Source organism: Manis pentadactyla, chromosome 1 (genome assembly GCF_030020395.1).
Source record: "Manis pentadactyla isolate mManPen7 chromosome 1, mManPen7.hap1, whole genome shotgun sequence".
Taxonomy (NCBI): domain Eukaryota; kingdom Metazoa; phylum Chordata; class Mammalia; order Pholidota; family Manidae; genus Manis; species Manis pentadactyla.
In genome coordinates, this window is record NC_080019.1 from 177,132,695 (window position 1) to 177,152,916 (window position 20,222).

General features: G+C 38.0%; 1 protein-coding gene across 2 annotated transcripts in view; it reads left to right on the plus strand.

Moving 5' to 3' along the window:
- The first annotated feature begins 5,416 nt into the window (after positions 1–5,416).
- Positions 5,417–20,222, plus strand: part of CD86 (CD86 molecule) — a 53,794-nt gene continuing 38,988 nt past the window's right edge. The window contains exon 1 of one of the 2 annotated variants that reach the window (XM_036883443.2): positions 5,417–5,563. In XM_036883443.2, coding sequence (XP_036739338.1) covers positions 5,550–5,563 — 14 coding nt within the window. In that variant the 5' untranslated portion in view covers positions 5,417–5,549. The remainder of the gene's footprint in view (positions 5,564–20,222) is intronic. The other variant, XM_036883442.2, reaches the window with a different exon arrangement.

Consider the following 20,222-nt stretch of genomic DNA (forward strand, 5'->3'; position numbering starts at 1 on the left):
CTTATTACTATAGCTTTGTAGTAAGTTTTAAAATGAGGAAGTATAAGTACTCCAGTGTTGTTCTTTTTCAAGATTGTTTGGGCTATTTCAAGACTCCATATGAATTTTAAGATTTTTTTTATTTCTGTAAAAAAATGTCATTGAGATTTTTGTGGATTACATTTAATTGGTAGATCACTTTGGATGGTATTGACATCTTAATACTAAACCTTCCAATCCATGAATACAAGATATATTTCCATTTATTTATTTGTTCTTTAATCTCTTTAAGGAATATTTTGTAGTTCTCTTTGTACAAATGTTTCGCCTTTGTTAAATTAATTTCCAAGTACTTAATTATTTTTGATGCTATTGTAAATGTAATTGTTCTTGTAATTTCCTTTAAATTAAAACATTTCCCAAGGTTTATTGAGGTAAAATTGTCAACAAAAATTGTATGTATTTAGGTTGTAAAAAGTGATTTTTTAAATGTGTACATGATGATTTACTATACATATACATTGTGAAATGATTAGCACATTCAAGTTAATTAACACATTCACCACTTCACAGTTACTTTCTTTCATGATGATAAGAACACTTTTAACATATACTCTCTTAGTATATTTCAACTATTCACAGTATTAATTGTAATTACCATGCTGTACATTACATACCCAGAATTTACTCATCTTATAACTGAAAAGTTGTACCCTTTAACCAGTATCTCTGAATTTCTCCTATCCTCCAGTCCTTGGCAACCAGTGTTCTACTCTCTGGTTCTAGGAGTTTGAAGTTTTTAGATTCCATATATAAGTGAAATCATACAGTATTTACCTTTCTGTGTCTGATTCATTTGACTAAACATAATGTCTTCTATGTTGTCACCAATGGCAGGATTTCCTGCTTTTTTTATGGCTGAAAAATAGTTCATTTTATGTATTTTTACATCTCATTTTCTTCAATGTGTTTAATGTCATTTAATTCACTCATTAATTATGGACATTTAGGTCATTTCCATATTTTGTCTATTGTGAATAAACAGAGTGCAATTATAAAAAGACTGCTACAATAAACAGAGTGCAGTTATCTCTTAGAGATACTGATTTCATTTCCTTTGTATCTCCAGAAGTGAGATTGCTGGATCACTTCAGTTTTATTTTTAATTTTTTGAGGCGCCTCCATACTCTTTTTTTATAATGGCCCTACTAATTTGCATTTCCAACAACAGTGACTAAGAATTCCCTTTTCTCCACATCATTTTGAACACTTGTTATTTTTTGTCTTTTTTTCTATATAACAGCCATTCTGACAGGTATGAGGCTTTATCGCATTGTGGTTTTGATTTGCATTTCCGTGATGATTAGTGATGCTGAGCACCCTTTCATTTACTTGTTGGCCATTTGTATGTCTTCTTAGAAAAAATATCTCTCCAGGTCCTTTGTCCATTTTTTTTTTTTTTGCTATTGGGTTGTATAAGTTCCTTATATATTTTGGATAGCAACTTTTTATAAAATATATGGTTTGCAAATATTCTCTCTTATTCCATAGATTGCCTTTTCATTTTGTTGATTGTTTGCTTTGTTGCACAGAAACTCTTTAGTTGGATATGGTCCCACTTGTTTATTTTTGCTTTTGTTGCCTGTGTTTTTGGTGTCATATTCAAAAACTACTGCCTTGACCAATGTTAAGGAACTTAATACACATCTTTTTTTTAAGGAGTATTACAGTTTCAGGTCTTACATTCAAGTGCTTAATCCATTGCAAGTTAATTTTTGTGTGTCATAAGGATCTGATTTCATTTTTTTCTATGTGGAGATCCAGTTTTCCCAACATCATTTCTTCATCATCATGAAGAGACTATAATTTCCACACTGTATTCTTGGTGCCCTTGTCAAATATTAGTTGACCATATATGTGTGGGTTTATTTCTATGTTCTCTATTCTGTTCCACTGATCTGTTTATCTATTTCTGTACCAGAAACATCCTGTTTGGATTACTATAGTTTTGTAGTATAATTTGAAATCAGGAAGTGTGATACCTCCATCTTTGTTTCTTTCTCAAAATTACTTTGGCTGTTTGGGGTCTTTTATAATTCCACACCAATTTTAAGATTTGGTGAGAGTGGGCATCTTTGTCTTTTTTCCTGATCTTAGAGGAAAAGCATTCAGCTTTTCACTGCTGAGTATGTTAGCTATGGGCTTGTCATATACGGTCTTTATTATGTTATGGTACATTTCTTGTATACTAATTTGTCTAGAATTCTATTTTTTTAATCAAGAAAGGATGCCAAATTTTGTCAAATGCTTTTACTGCATCTATTTAGATGACCTGTATTTATCCTTCATTCTGTTAATGTGATAAGTTATCATTCATCCTGTTCATTGAATTATCCTTGCACCCCACGAATAAATCCCACATGATCATGGTGTATGATCTATTTAATGTGCTGCTGAATTTGGTTTGCTAACATTTTGTTAAGAACTTTTCCATCTATGTTCATCAGGAATACCAGCCTGTAATTGTCATGTCTTGTAGTGTCCTTAACTGGATTTGCAATGAAGGTAAGGCTGACCTCACAAAATGAGTTTGGAATTGTTTCTTAATTTTTTGAAAGAGTTTGAGGAGGAGTGACATTAATTCCTCTTAAATGTTTGGTAGAACTCATCTGTGAATCCATCAGGTCCCATGATTTTGTTTGTTTGCTTGAGAGGTCTTTAATTACTTCTGTGGCCTTCTAGCCTCCAAAGTTCCTGATGAGAAATACTGTAATTTATTACAAGTGATCCTTGGTATATGGCAAGTCACTTCTCTCCTGCTGCTTTCAAAATTCTCTGTCTTTAGTTCTCAGAAGTTTCATTACATGTCTCAGTATGAGTCTGTTTGGCTTTATCTTACTTGGAGTTTATTGAGCTTAAATGTTCACATGCAAGTCTTTCACCAAATTTTTAAAGGTTTCTCTTTGCCCCTTTCTCTCTCTCTCTCTCTCTCTCTCTCTCTCTTTCTCTCTCTCTTTCTCTCTCTCTCTCTCCTCCTTATGGGATTCCCACTATGAGAATGTTGGTGGATATGATGATGTCTCATGGTATCCATAGGCTCTGACCATTTTTCTTCAATCTTTTTTCCTTTTTGTTCCTTAGACACAATAATTTCTTTTATCACATTTTAAAGTTCACTGATTTTTTTCATCTGCCTGCTCAAATTTTCCTTTGGTTCCCTCTATTGAATTTTTCATTTCAGTTACTATATTTTTCATCTCTAGAATTTCTTTTGGGTTTCTTTTTAGGTTTTCTATCTCTTTACTGAAATTTCCATTTTGTTCATACATTATTTTATTGACTTCTTACACATCTTCAGTTCCTTGAGCACCTTTAATACAGATTTTTTAAGATCTTTTCTAGTAGATATGCCATCAAGTCTTTATGAGACTTTCTTTTGGTTTATTTTTTTCCTTTCAATGGGCCATACTTTCCCATTTATTTGTATACCTTTGATGTTTTGTTGTAAAATGGATATTTCAATCTAATACTGTAGTAACTTTGAAAATCAGGTTATCCACCTTCTCTAGTGTTTTCTAATTTTTTAATTTGATTGTTGTAGGCTATCTCTGTGCCAAGGACCAGACTGAGGTATAAACTTAAGGTCTTCACACGTCTTTTCTGAGACTGTTCCTTTCCCTGGGCATGCATGGTCACTTTCTAAATTTCACCATATATGCAATGAATATCCTTGTCTTTAATATCTCTGGCTCCATAAAAACAGAAAAAGAAAAAAATGAAGGGAAAAGGAGCATACCAGCTCTTTTAAATCCCCCACAAGTCACTTCCACTTGGGGGGCGGCTTGTAAAGGTGGGATCAGGTGCAACAAAAATGGCTGCCCATCTCTTTGTCTGCACTTATGTATCAGAAGCAGCAATCAGGGATCAGAGCATAGTTTCCAGATACTTGGAGGACAAGATATTTTTTTGCCCACCCTGACTCCTGCAAGTATCTCCAGGAACATGTGCACAACTTCCTGCAGTGAAGCGGGGAGTGGAGGATGGGTAGCTGCTAACTGTGCTAAGAGCTCAAATTGACTGAAATTACGACAGTTTACAGTCCAAGCCTTCCCCTGAAACTGAAACTCCAAAATTCCAAAAAGGTCACATCAGACGGATTCTGCCAGTGCAATTGTCTAAGTGGGAAGACAGATTCCTAGTGTTTCCTACTCTGCAACGGCCCCAGAATCCTTTCTATCACCTGTTATTTTCAAACATCATTAAAAATGATGTAGGTAATTTATTTCTAGTAATTCTTTCTTAAACTTTTGGTATTCTAAACTGATTTACAATTGTTTAGCCTTATTTCAATATGTTTAACTGGCTTTCAAGCTCACCATTTTTTTTCAATCATAGCTTCTTCATTCTTAGGCTTTTAAAATAAATTTTAATTCATTTTTTTACTATTCTGGAGCATATCTTTAAGTAATTTATTTAGGAATGTTATCTCGGTGGTGGTATGTTTGTTGTTCTTGGTTTTTCTGTCTGCTTGGTAATATAGTTCTATTGACTTCACACCTAATTGGCATTTTATTGGGGCAGAGAATGCTACCTCAAAACTCTATAGATATTGTCCTGTGGTTTTCTGACATTTAGGGTTGAGTAAGAAGCCAAGCTGGTTTATCTTTCTCTGCAGTCATCCTACATTTTCATTTGATTTTAGTTTTCTTTGTCTTTGGAATTTAAAATGCTCACAGTGATTTATCCAGATTAAAATCCATTTTCTTACAATTTTTTTTGACAGTCGGAATCCTTTGAGTTCCTTAATAGTACCCTCCTTAATCATGTGCAGAATTTTCTTTAATTCTTGCAATAGTTTCTGCTTGATAAATTTTGTTTCTCTCTCAAGTACAGCTCTAAATTTTAGTCCTTATTTTTCTCAGGTTTCTATTTCAAGAACCTTCTCTGACCAATTTAACCTTTGGCTATAGAAGGAATGAAGTAATAAAAGCAGTAGTTTTCGTTTGCTCTTCTTGGTCATACAGCTCTCACAGGAGGACATCCCCACGTCCCCAGAGGTCAGTGAAATCCTCCATCATTTTGGTAGTGGAAATCACAGGGGAAGACCACTCCCAATCTACATCCATAATAAATCACACTTTTTACCGTCTTACCAAAATCTGTAGGATGTTCTTTCATAGATGCAAAGATTTTCTGCTCTTTTTAATTATATTATTTCCTAGGTTTTTCACGGGAATTTCAAAAGGGGAATTTTTAGTCAGCCTCCTCTTGATGTCATGTCTGGAACTCAAGTCACTAAATTAATTTTTAAAAATATATTTAGACCTAGGCCAACACATTCAAGTGGAAGGAAAGGGTTAAATTTCTTCCACAAGTGTTGGCAAAATCTGTAGAAAAAAAAGAGGAACAGCCTTTATTAAAGAAAGTTACAGGATATGCAGTCATTGAAGAGGAAGGCTCTCACAGACGTAGAAGTGTTGCTCCTCCTTTCACTGTAACGTGGACAATCACAGACAGACAGACAAGCAGGGTCATCCCAACACATTAGCCCAACAGCAAAAGCAGCCAAGATGGATTTCAGATGGTGAGTGATCGTTCTTATTATTCTCAGACAGGCAGTTATGTGTTAGGTGACCTGAGTGGCAGTCTGAAGTTGAGGATGGTGGCCTGTTTTCTGTCCTTTCTGCCCAAGAAAGCTTATATGTATTAAAGGCATATTTATGCAGAAGCCAAATGCAGGATTACCTGGGAGAAAGAGTGGTTGTTGCTGTGAAAGGTTAGCTAAAGTCTGGAAGCCATTTTCCTCTTCTTGAAGCATCTACTCTAGATTGATTCCATTGCTCCCAAATAGGGAAGTTTTGAAAAAAATTTATACCAAAGACATTTGACTGCCATACAAAGGTGAGAATTATTTGAGGTGCCAAAAAATGTACTGGCTGTTGTTTTTTTTAAGTGATGAATTTTTATTTTTTAAATTAATTTTTCTATATTTAAATGTTGTGGTTGTTGATTTTAAGAGTCAGAAAAATGTTAAATGTCTCTAAAAGTATTACAAATAATAGGGAGTAAATTTTGTGTATTCCAGGTCAGTTTGGTCTAGGGATGGGGAATGAGATGAGAAGGTAGAAGGACAGAGGCCAAGGAAAAGGAAAAGGAAGAAAAGGTATAAGAAAATGCAGAACCCAGAAAATGAGTCACCCACAAACAGGCCATGGGAGATTCTGAGCAGAGTGAGGTAGTGGAAAGAGGCAGAGTAATTCAATTAGTTCCCGGGTATTAAACACACACGATATGCTGTGTACCTTATGAGTGTTATCTCACTGAATTTTAATCTTTGCCATGGTTCTCGGACAGATAATACCATATTTCTGTTTTGTAGATGAGATAACTGTGCCTTGAAGAGGTTAAATAACTTGTTGAGGTCACCGTGCTCATAAGGACTAGAAAGAACTAAAATATTTCTTGCCGCTTTGCTCTGCACCACAAGGTCTCTCCTTGTGTGGAAGGCCCCAGGGTGGTGATTTACTGAAAGAAGTCACACCCACCCTTCTCTTGGATGGTGGTAGCTGGGGGTCCATCATTATTTATCACTATTCTTTGAAAATCTCAGTAATACCCATTAGCCAGTGCTCAACGGGAAACAGCTTTGCTGCTTTTATTTCAGAAGATTAGATTAATTTCCAAGTAAAGATTCTTTTCCCTTCCAGTGGAATTTTGAAATGTTACACATGTATGAAAAAAAATCTTCAGAATTTATAATTTTTGTGGAGCCCTAGGAGTGCTACCATTCAATTATGCTAACCCTGTCTACAGATGTCTATAGAACCACAGTGTATATTGTATATTGTTCTTATTGCAATTTTCCTTGGTTCATGCACCCTGAAAATTGATCATGAACAGGAAATTTTAAAATTTAAATGGCCAATAAATAATATTTAGTCTCATCAGAAATAAAACACATGAAATTAAAACAGGAAAATATCACTTTTTTTTTATCAAAGTGGCAAATCTTTTTTTTTAAAGCAAGCAAGAATCCTGCATGTTTCCAAAGATGGCAGAATATCTATATTCTTATTACCTACTGATGGTAATAACATAACCTTTCTGGACAATAATCTGGCAATACATATCAAAAGCCCTTAAAATGTAGATGCCATTTAACCAACCAGTTCAATATTTAGGGGTTTGTTGTAAGGACATATAGTATATGATTGTCAAGTTTTAGTGATATAGATATTTTTCTTGCCGTTGTTTCTAATAGGGGAAATCTTAGAAAGAACTTAAATGTCTAATAATAGATAATTGGTTCATTATGGAATATTCATAGTGGAATACCATACAGTCATTAGAAACTTCCTTGTAGAAAAATCATTAACATGCTTAGCTTAAGGCAAAAAAGTGGAATGCACGGTGCTACTACATATCTACGTGATTCCTATACACACACAAATGATTTTTATCTTCTACTTTGTGCTTTTGAACTTGGAAACGTGTGGGCAAAGAAATAAAGTTGGTATTTAAGAAAAAGAAACCAATAGCTGGCTTCCCTCAGAAAAGCAGACATCTGTTTAGTGGATGTGATTGTTCATCATTTGTGGAATTCCATTTTTAGGGCTTTGGCCCTTTGTGTTTAACCTTTTTGTCTCTCGAGCCTTCTTCAAAATATACTCACTCTACTCATAACTCACAGGACCCTAATAGGCTTGTTTCCATAGAATGTTCTAAGTGGAAGAGTTCAGAACACTCATTTCCTTATTTTATGGATGTGATGGCATGGCTTTAGAGTGAACTGCATAGTGGGAGGAAGAACACTACAGGGGTTCAGCAGCTATGTTGGAACCAGAGGACTGGGGTCTTAATCCCAGCTTCTCCCACTTTCTAGCTGTGTTTCCTTGGACAAGTTGTGTAAACAGTTGTAATCCTTCATTTCTTATCTGTGTAATGGGGATAATTGTGATATGTCATAAGGTGGTAGTGAAATTTTAATGAGATAATCCATCTAAAGTGCTTAGAACTTTGCTCTGATAAGTACTCAGTGATTATTGTTATTCATTGTTTTTATTACCATTATTGTTAAGATTAAGAAATAGAGGGGAAGTGATTTGTCTAGGACTACATAACTACTCGATGGCAATGTTAGGAGTAGAATTCGGGAAGGTTTTTTCCCCAGAACTAATTAGTAGCCTCTGAGACTAGTAGAACAACCCTGGTCTGGGCTCCCAGGGGAGCTGACCTGAAATGAGCAGAGCCCAAGGACAAAGCCAGCCACTTCCAGGGAGTGACTCTAAGCATGACAGGAAACCAAATGCTGTGAAGGAGGGTGAAGCTAAGGGAGCTGAGGGCCAAACTAGGCACATGGATGAGGCCAGGGGCAAAGAGCTTGTGCCACAGATGAGAACTGACTCAGGGATCCTGCTGAGGCTTTTACACACCGCCAGCTGGGGGCTCCATAGGGGTTCAGCATAGTTGGGAGACTCAAGGTCTGGGTGATGAAATAGACAAATGAGGTGCCTGGGGGAATTGCAAGTATAGCTGAGAGAAGATGCCTCAAAGGTATAAAGGATACAGAAACTGGGAGGGACCCGTAAAGGAGCCCCTGGAGCCCAGGCGTCCAGTTGTGATTATCCTGAAGTCACAGCCTAAATTTAAAGAATCATCAGCAAAGATATGATAAAATTTATTTTAAAAAATTCCTCTGAGAGCAGAATGCAGAAATGATTTGGGGTGACAAAGAGATCATTTGGGACACTATTGGAATAATCCAAGGAGAGGTGTTGAGGACATGAAGCCAGGGTGTTTATGATGGGATCAGAGAGGAGAGGGTGGATTTAGGAAATGGATAAGTACTAGAATTGACAGGATTTGGTTTCGGACAGATACAGAGCTTGGAAGGAAAGATCTAAGTACACAGTAGCAATTTTCACAAAATGGGGAATATAGGAAGTAGATTGGGTTTGGGCCAGGGAGAAAGAGAGGATAGAAGGTGAATTCATTTTTTGACATATTGAATTTGAGATCCTGTGGAAAAGCTGGGTGGTGATGTCCAAGTAGACAAGTAGATATACAAGTGCAAATCTTAAGAAAGAGGTATGGGCTGAAGTAAACATTAAGTCTTCAGCATAAGTTCTGGTGACAGCTGGAAATCTCTAGTAAGATCACTAGGGAGCAGGGATGGTGGAGTGAAAAGAAGCCAAGGATGGAACCTGGACAACTTTGACATTTAAGGAGAGTGGTAAGGATGAAGAATCCATAGTAGCCACCAAGGAGGGACTAGAAAGATTGGAGCAAAGCGGGAGAAGGGTGACACCACAGCAACCAAGGGAGGAGAGAGAGACAACGAAGAAGAGGACGTTATCTGTGGAGAGACAAGGTGTGGTTACTAGACTTCTACACTGAGCACATGAAATACCACAGAAGACGTGACTCCAGGGACTAAGTGTTAGGGGTTGAATTGTATCTGCCCAAATTTATATGTTGAAGTCTTATCCCCTAGTATTTGGAGGTAGGATCTTTACAGAGATAATCAAGTTAAAATGAGGTCATTAGGGTGGGCACTTTCCCAAGATGACTGGTGTACTTGTAAGGAAGAGGAAATGTGGACACAGAAACATGCATAGAGAGATGATGTGAAGGAACATGGAGAAGACGTGTTTCTCAAGTCAAACCAAGGAGAGAGGCCTAGAGCAGATCCGTGACCCTTCTCTCACAGCCTGCTGACACCTTCAGTTTGGACTTCAGCCTTCCAGAACTGTGAGAAAATAAATGTCTGTTGTTTAAGCCACTTTGTGGTACTTTGTTGCTACAACCCTAGCCTCTGATACACTTGGTGAGTGTGCATACTACCTTGTGCACATACGGCCAGAGAAAGAAGCTGTGAATAAGTCATCAGAGAGGTGGTGGTGGGGAACCAAAAAGGATTAGGTCACCTTAACTAAAAGGAGAAAAACATTTACAGAGCAGAGCATAGGCACAGTGTCGAATTCCGAAGAAAGGTGAAGTAGGAGAATGTCTGAAAATGTCAGTCCAAAGGCTGCGGTGACCTTTGCAGAGCACTCCCAGTTGAGTAAAGGGAGTAAATCCCACAGAGCTGAGAACATGGAGACAGCAGATAGGGCATTCTGGCAAAACATTTGGTGGTGAAAGGGAACCTCTTCTCTGGGTCAAATTCGCCACGGCTGTCTGTGAGGAGCCATATGGAAACAACGTAGGGTTGAGGCAGCCAGACCTGGAGTCGTCTTTCCTCCTCTGCTTTAATAGCTAAACTTCTTTGTCCACCCATAACTGGTTTGGGAAGGATTTCAGGAAGAAAGGATTTTTGCAGCTGTCATTTTACATGTTAGGGTTTTGGTACTGACACAAATTCCATTTGTTAAGACATAAGGAAGTTGTTCTTTAAGGCTTCTCAGAGATGAAGCCTGTGGTGAATCTTGTGATGTAAAGAAAACAAGTCCAAGTGGAATTCTGGGGTCACTTAGAATTTACGTCAATAAGCAGAAACAAAAAATATGGTAGAATTGGAATAGAGAAGTATTAAAGCATTTTCTTAGAAAGCTTTGAAGTCAACATGTATTTAAGCTTTATTTTCTGTAATAACAAGGATATTATTGGCCAAACAATCCAAATGTCACAGTTCTATATTATTGGGGAATAAATTAATCAGATTTGACTATACTATAAGATTTAATTAAAATTAAAAAGAATGAACATTTTATTAAGTAAACCAATTAATCTATACCAACCAGAAACTAACCGTGGAGTAAAGTCTTAGATAAATAAATAACCAAAAGATAAACCTAGATCATCATCCCCATCTTACAACTATTTTCAACCAACTAAACAATAAATCTTTAACAAGAAACTGATAATTTTAAGCCACTGTGGAGAATAAAGAGGAAATGTAATTTTGTTTTTCACTTGGGAACATGTATTTATTTACTTTTAAGGTATCATTGATAAACACTCTTATGAAGGTTTCACAAGAAAAACAATGTGGTTATTACATTCACCTCCATTATCGAGTTCCCCCCCATGCCCCATTGCAGTCACTGCCCATCAGTGTAGTAAGATGCCAAAGAGCCCTTATTTGTGTTCTCTGAGCTACACTGTCTTCCCCGTGACCCCACACACACCATGTGCACCAATCATGATACCCCAAGGAAATGTAATTTTTATAGTCTAATTGAGAATAGAAACCAACAATTATGACATGACAAAAGCAATCCAATACAGTTAATAATTAAGTGATTTTTGAAAGATAAATATGGACGACAAAAACTGTTCTTTCTCACTAGCTATTGAAATGACATTTCAAACACCAATGAGTTATTTTCATTTATCAGGTTAAACAGTAAACAAACAAACTATTCAATTAGAGAATGGGCAAAAGATATAGAAAGATATGTCCCCAGAGAAGATATTTAGATGACAAGCAGGCACATGAAAAGATGCTCAACATCATTAGCCATTATGGGAATGAAAATTAAAATCGCAGTGAGATAACACTACACACCTATCAAAATGGCTAACATAAAAAATACTAGTAATACCAAATGCCAGCAGGATGCTGAGAAACTAGATCACTCATACATTGCTGTTGGGAATGTACAATGGTATAGTCACTCTGGAAAACAGTTTGGTAGTTTCTTACTAAACTAAACATACTCTTATTTATGGCCCAGAAACTGCATTCTTGAGCATTGATCCCAGAGGAATGAAAACTTATATTCACACAAAAACCCGTACATGATTATTCATACTAACTTTATTCACAATAGTCAAAAACTTGGGGGAAAAAATGTCCTTCAGTGGGTGAGTGGAAACTGTAGGACAGATATACCATGGAATACTACACATCAATAAAAGAAAATAACTATTGATACACACAAAAACATAGATGAATCTCCAGGGAATCATGCTAACTGCAAATGCCAATTTCAGAATGTTACACACTATATGATTCCATTTATATGACATTCTTGATATAACAAAATCATAGAGACAAGCGAGCAGACTGGAGGCTGCCACTGTTAAGGTTGTTGGAAAAAGGAGGAGGTAAGCGGCTACCAAGGGATTGCGCAAGGGAACCTTGTGGTCATAGAACAGTTCTGTATCTCAATTGCATGAATCTTTGCATAGAAACACACACAGATGAATCCACATAAAACTGGTGAAATGTGAATAAGCTCTGTGGATTATACCAATGTCAAGGTCCCGGTTTTGACATTGTACTGCAGTTATGCAAGACGTTACCATTGGGGGAAACTGGATGATGGGAACAAAGGACCTCCCTATACATTTCTTTCAACTTCATTTCAATCCTAACTTATTTCAAAATAGTTTAAACAGTAACTTTTTAAAGAAACCCCAAAATGCTCATCTTCACTAAATATTACAGAAATGCCAATGCAAACTCCAGTGAGATATTTCAATTGATCAAATTAACAAGTTTTATTATGTTGAGGATTGAGAATAATAATGCTAACGAGTGTACATGAAGAATGGTACTTTCATATGTTATTGGTTATGGGATTATGAATGGCTATACCTTTCTGGAAAGCAATTTCTCAACTGTATAAAGAGTCTTAAAAATGCTTACACAACACACACCTCCTCGCTGAGGTTGCCCACACTCCCCTTTCTTGGAGTGTGTACTTTGCCTTAAATAAAGTCTTCTCGCTGCCCAAAAAAAAAAGGAAAAAAAATGCTTACACAAGCGAACACCCATTCTGGCCACTGCCTGTTTCTCTGTGTTCCTAGTAATTTTTCAGTTGATTCAGCACCTTTGTACCAGGCACTGTGCTACACATTAAAAATGCACCAAATGAACAAATATGATTTCTATTCATAAGGAGTCCAGTTTAGTGGTAAATATACCAAACGTGATTTTTTTTTTTAACAACAGTGAAGTGTGAGAGGTTGCAAAGGAGCACACAAGCAGCTGTTTTCCATTTATCTGTAGGCAGTATTGCATCTTGAGTAAGCACACAGAGTTTTGAGTCAGTTGGGCTGGTGTCAAATAATAAGTAGTTAGTAAGCAGTTCTGTACTTACTAGCAGTATCATCTTGGGGAAGCTATCCAGCAACCTGAACTTCAGGGCCTTTATCTGTAAAATGTAGCTACTGGTAAGGAACCAATGCCATGAGGTTTATAAGAAGTTATAATAGATGTGAAATCTTGTGGAAAAAAATATTTTAGGCTTCACATTCTTTTTTAGAATCTATTATTTCCCATAGTTTATGAAGTCTTAAATGTCATTAGTTCTACCTTTTATGATTCAATTCTAGCAAATGGATTCTTATCTGTAACCCAGAAATGGCTGTAGTAGTCCTCCTAATTATAGATACAAAAAGTGCAGGCTCAGTGCAAGTGAGTGAAGTGAAAGACAAGCAATAAAGCCACCTAAAATATACTTTACATAAGGGAGGATGCCAAAAACATTACAATAAAATTCTGTCCTATAATTGGCATCATGTGGGTGTCTTCATGAAGTTGTCTGCGAGACTCCCTTTTTAGCCTTCTGGTCTTCAAATATGTTATTTCACCATTAGGGATCTAGATACTTAAATAATAAGAAACCTCAAAACAGATTGGTGCACGGAAATGTTTATTACAGTGTTATTCAACACAATGAAAAATAAGAACCGACCTAAATTTTTCATAGTAGGTGAAGGTTAAATAAATTAAAAATGAAGTTGATGATGACTTTTTAATGATAGAAGAAAACACAAGGCTATGGAATTATAAAGAAAAGAATGCATAGAAATAAGATGGCAAGCAAATATGTCAAAATAGTCATAGTTGTTACCTCAAGACTGGCGGGATTACAGAAATAGGGTTTTTTTCTTTGAGGGTTATTGCTAAATCTACAGTGAATTTACATTGCTCTGCTAAGCAGGATGAAATCAAGTTAAAAAGTTGAAAAATAATCTAGTGGTGCAGTACAGGCTGTAAGTCAGGATGGCAAATGTAAAATGCCCATGGAGACCTCCAGATAACAGAAGTGAGTGATGCAGGCCTGTGGTTTATTAAACCGTCATGACGTATGAACAGTGGAAGCTGCATTACACCAGTAGGCAAGCCCCATCTTCCATTCTGTTGTTCTGTGTGTGGGAGTATAATCCAGTACAACCTAGTCTACTTTTTAAAAAGAGGTCAGAAACCTTATAGGTGACACCTCCTGATTTTTACATAATAACTCAGTGTCTAGTTTGGCCCAGGTCACCAGTTTTTACCTCTGACCTTTAAGTACAACAGAGGTTCAGAGAATAAGATCATTGTGGATGGAGTGGTTTAGGAGTGTATTATATTCCAGGTTGTAATGGATCAGGGCTAGAAAGGAGGAGGCTGGGATGTCTTTTTATTAATGTATTCAATAAAGTTTTATTGGATGTTGAGAAAATGAATATGAATCAAATAGAGATCCCATGTAGAAGCTACTGAGAGAAGAGGTTTCTCCATAGCTAACATTTCTCACCATATAACAGGCACTGTGGGGTGCTGTGTTATACCATCATTAATCCTCACAACTCCAGGAGGTGGGTACTATTATTATCCCCCATTTTCCACAAGTGAACATGGAGTCCTAGAGATGTCAACTAACTTGCCCAGGTCTCATAGCTGGTAATAGAGCCAGGATTCCAGACCCCAGTCTGATTCTAGACCAAAGCTTTAAACAAGGATACTACAGATTATGGGAGAATCTGGGGAGGAAGAAATGACTCTTAGCAGCAAGCAAGATTTACGGATGAAGTATTGGAACTCAGAGAGAACTATGTTGCGTCTGGGTGCACAATAAGCTTGGCAACCATGATGAAGGTAACAGCTGGGGAGCCAGTGGTCTGTGGCAGAGATTGACAACTGAAGACTGGGAGACCAAAACTGGCATACAGATAGACAGTAGTCTTTACAATTTAAAAAATACATATAATTAGTAAAAAATCTGGAGATTTTACCTAAATTTGGATTTCCAGCTCCTCTGGGAAATCCACATACCTACTAACACTGGGCCCACATTCCCATAAGGTAACAACCGGTGAATCTGGCAGAGGCTGCTTCACTTCTAATTGGGTATAAGCTCTTCTTTCCCACATGGCTTGTTTTGCTCATTTACATGACCTGCCAAGACCCTGAAGCCACTTGAGTCTAACAAGCCTTGGTCTAGAAAGTGAGGCATCAGCAGGTGGGAGAGAATAACCAAAAGGAACAAGGCAGGTGAGAGCTGGAATATGGAAGCCAAGTGCGTTTGGAAGTGTGGGCCCAGCAAGACATTTCCCTAAGGACGCCAGATCCTCAGGCAGGGGCCGTTTGCCCTCCGTCCTTCTGACTGCCTTGGAAATGGCCCCAAGATCTTTGCTTGAGGGTTGGCAGGAAGTGGATGGAGGGAAGGGGGATATTTGATTAAGGCCTTAATGGAGAAGGTAGAAATTTGAGGGCCATGGAGAATTTAGACAGCAGGGAGTAGAAAAGTTACTGTGTCTTGGCTCACCCAACATTCTAGTTCCAAGAGAATTCTCTGGCTTGTTAAGTGTTCTTGGTTGCTGGGGAAAGGGTCAGAAAAAAGGAAAACAAATCCAAATTCAGTCTCTTTAATGCCCCTAGTTGTATTTTCACACAAATAGGCAGAGTGATCCCTTTACAAAGGGCTATTGATCTGAGGGGTCCATTGAGGTCTGGGGAAACTTAGGAAAAACATTTCCTCTAAATTAAATGAATTTGGGACACTTTACTCACTTCTCGAAGCCTCAGTTTCTTCATCTATTGTACGGTTTAATAGTTTCCAATTTCCAAAAGGTAAAGATTAACTGAGGAAATGGAGGAGTGTGAAGTGCATGGCTCGGGAGGTAGGAAGCGCCGGACGAGCAGGGACAGGCTGGGAACCTCACAGAGGTGTCGTCCCTGAATCCTTACAGGGACCATGTGAATTAGCTATTACTTTACCCACTGGGGGAAAAAATGAGGAAATTGAGGTTTAACAGGTTTAGTTACTTATTCAAGGTCACATAATTAGTAAGAGGCAGAGTAGACTTACTCAAAAAGTGCCAAACCACACTGAAAAAGTACACTGACATCTATCTGACATTCTGATGATAGTTATGTAGCATTATGTGCTAGAAATTAAAATAGGTTCAATTCTATATTCTGCTAAAACGTTGAGGTCGTCAGCTGTGTGTCCCTGAGCAAGTGGCCTACCCTCTCTGAAACTCAGTTTCCTCATCTATAAAACTTTGTATGTTTACTATCTAGATTAAACAAAGTGATGCATTTAAGGTACTTAGCAGAATACCTAGCTTATAAGCAATTACTTAACAGCTATTAAGTTTAATAACATTTACTGGACCTGTTACTGTGCTATGTACCAGGAATACAAAGGGGACTGTAACAGGTTCCCTGTACTTACGGAACTCAGGACACAAGAGCCATATGAAAAGTGAAATTTTAACACAATGAAGAAACTGTGATAAAGGAAGAATCAACAATGAAATCTGAGAGGGAGGATGATACAGATATGATAAAAAGAGGAGGAAAGGTAAGCAGAAAAGCTTTCAAATGTGAACTGCAGAGTGATCTGGATCTCAAAGGAAGAGCAGAGTTTTGCAGAAAGGGAAGTCAGGAAGGGCACCTCAGACAGAAGGAACAGCTTGTGCAAAGGCAAAGAGGACACAAAGTCTTGAAAGGGTCTGGGAGGGTCAGGGAATAGCAAATGGTTGAAGTGTGAGTAGAGGCTAAGTGACATGGGTCGACTGATAAAAGCGGAACAGAAGTTAAATTCAGGCTGTGAAGGGCCTCGTGTGTCTTGCGAAGAGGTGTGACCGCGAGCCCAGGAGGAACAGGGAACAAGTCTTTAAAGCAAGGAAGTTTCATAATCAGATTTTTTTGACAAAGGAAAAAGATAGGGTAAAGAAGAGAGAAAGGGAAGCCGCCAGAAGGCTGTTGCAGCCATTCAGTCAAGAGGTGGCAAGGACCCCAGAACTAGCTGCCTATGAATTGGAAGTGGGTGGTGAGGAAGAGGAAGCAAAGGGTGACATAAACACAATGTGTGCTATCCAAGGTATGAAAATGGCTTGGGCCTTTCTTATTTACCACAGTCATCCCAAAGGACCAAAACAAAAACAGAGTCCCTCTTTTAAAAATAATCTCTTTTGTTTGTATGCAAATGATCCATGCATAGTGAAAATGCAACTCAAGTGTGATGACAAATGTAATATTTTGTCTCCATTGCACGAAATGCAAATAGCAAATTACAAATGCTCTCTTTCTTAAAAATGCCAACTTGTCACATTAAAACTGCAGCCAACCAATGCAAGGCTTATTTGAGATTACTGTCCATTTTAAACCAAGTTGAGGAAAGCGATGGAAGGCGCTCTTAAAAAGAGGCCATCCGCTACTCACATTGCTGAAGAGTAGGAAGAACGACATTTGTTTGACTGGAAAATTTATTTCAAATAGAAGCACCTCTGTGTGAAGGTGGACCTTTAGAATCTTCCAGATAAAGTTGCGAAGAAGGAGCTGCAAAAATTATACCTCTATGGTTCTGCACCTCTAATTTGAAAATTATAAATCAAGGGTGATAGATGCATATTTTAAGCATTCACAGAAGTCTTCTGTACATTGCTTTTGGTTTTAAAGATGTCACAGGGAAGTGGGCCTATGGGTGTGAAATGCCTCCCCCCTCAACTCTGTTGTGAAATGGAAGCTTTAAAAAATCCACTGGTTTTTTTTTTCCAACAAGCTTAGTCATATTAGCTGTGTTCTGTATGCCCCAATCTATTTTCTTTTACCTTGTAGTGCACATTTTATTTATACTCTTATATAAATATTTTGCATAAAAAGGTGCTTTCCCAGATCTTCATGCTTCCCTAAATTTGAAATATGCTGCCATTTGTTAAAATGTGTTAGTTCTGTTATGTATTATATTCCTTCCTCTGCACAAATAGGAAAAATATATGGACTAAACTCTCCAAGCAACTTTTACATTTCATTTAGAATATTACCTAATTTTATTTCTTCTGAGATTGTAAAGGAAATGTCAAATATCAGATGTTTTGTGAAAGCAATGACAGTTTCTCAGAATGTGTAAGCGCCTACCTTCAATTAAGCAAATAAGCCACTTTAAATTCTGAGTTTGGGTTTAATATTCCCAGGTCACACTAAAGATTGAAAGGGTATTAAGTTTGGAAACAGATATTAATTTTATTGAATTCTGAAAAGTACTATCACCGATGTTGGTAGTTTATTGGTATCAATTTTTAAACATGTTGTGTGTATTTCATTCATCTTGGAAAGAGTTCATGTGCTTTCGTTCTTTGTTAACTAACAGGCCGTCTCTTGTGTAAACTATCAAAGGAAGTCATGAGATTGTCAGATTATGATGTAAACCTTCCTGATTAGATAGAATATAGAATTATTAAATTAGAAGTTAAGGATCACTTAATCTACCCTTCCCTCAAGTGAGTTCTCGCTACCCTACCATCCATGACTGATAGTCATGCAGACCCCAGAACAATTTAAAATACGAACTGAAGAAGAACCAGTAACTCTTGGAGGAGCTTATTCCTGAGACAGAGGGCTTGGGGAAATTTTTCTTAATTGTGACCTCCCTGATCTTGTTAGAATCTACCTGATATGCTTAAGTTGTATTTAATCCCTAGGACATTATACGTAACTGAAGTTGTTTATGCTGAAAATCACTTGGTGGCAAGTACCTTAACATTATTAGATTGGTGTAGGTCTCCTGAACTCACCCGCAGCTCTGGGAAGGCAGGCACCCTCTGCTTTTGCTCACTTAGGATCCCAAGACCAGCCCAGGGCCTGCACTCATTCAGAGCTGGTTAACCATCTGTTGAATGAATGAAAGCAAACTAGGAAGTAAAAATGCCCAATAGTGCAGTTATTTCTGTAGACTTTAAGATATTATTGGAAAATGGGAAATACTATTGCCATACAAAGATGGGTCAGAACAAAGGTTAAGCATACAGAATGTGTGTGTGTGTGTGTGTGTGTGTGTGTGTGTGTGTGTGTGTGTGTGTGTGTGTGTGTGTGACTAGGGTCTCTGGTTACAACCAGTTGCTGTGGATGCCCGGGCACCACCCCCAAAGTTCTGCCCAGCCCCTTTCAGGAGGTGATGGTACACGAGACAGGCAGGCATGGCGAGAGGGGTGCTCAGGATGTGGTCTTGCTATTGTAGGTCTCTAGTGTCTGTGGGGTGAGCTGTGAGTCCCTCAGTTCCCCAAATTGTAGTCCTTGTCTGGCTTAGCCTTGTTTCCTAACCTGGGGGCCAGTTCCCCAGCGATGCGCCTAGTTCCATGGGGAGAAATAATGAAGTGTCTCCACCTACCACACTGTGGATATCACACTTCCCAGAGACTCCTGATTTCCACAAACCCCACCCCACTCTCCCGCAGCTCCAGCCAGTCCACCGAGCTCTCTCAAACCCTGGGGGTGGGAAGGCTGGCTCCTCACCTGCAAGACTTGTTGTCCCTAGCCTGAGCTCTACCCAGCTCTGCCTTCCTCACCTTCCCCACTCAGCCAACTGCTTATCTGAAGGCCACAACCATCTCAGTACATCAGGACTTTTTCTAGAAAGCATGACTCCTGCTGCTTATCCTTTAGACAATTTTTCCTTAGCCTACCTTATACTACCTGCTAAGTGATCTTCAGTCCAAATAAATGTATTTTGCTGCTGAAGTTCAGGTATGTTTTATTAAGTCGCCATGAGACATTGAGAGAAGGTGCAGACAAGAATTTTTTGTACTCACTTGACAGAATCTTGCAAGTAACTCTTGTTGTGCCTTGCCTCTCTGACTTCTCCTTAGAGGACTTCTAGGCAGAAGTGTGTTACTGGGTCCTAGAGTCCGTATTCAGAAGTTGATCGAATACAAGTAAAGAAACATACATGTTGCCTCTTTAGTAGCATGCATGAATGATGGGTGTGAATTTGCATCACGAGAAAGTGAATAAAAGAAATTACCCCCCAGGCATCTAGGGAGACTGAAACAAGCCAGCTGAGGGCATAAAGGGAGCCTGCGCTAGAGTCTATAAGGAAGAGTCTCTCCCTAAATTGGCAACCCACTTGTAGGGTATAAATACTGAGGCTGTAAAATTTTGGCTCAGACAAAGGAAAAAGTCAACTTCTAATGCTTAATTGTATAAAATTTGCTTTTAAGCATAGGTCAAGATTGTATCTCCCCCTCAAAGAAAAAAGAAACTTTACTACATTTCTAAGAATGTTCCTCCTGAAACATGG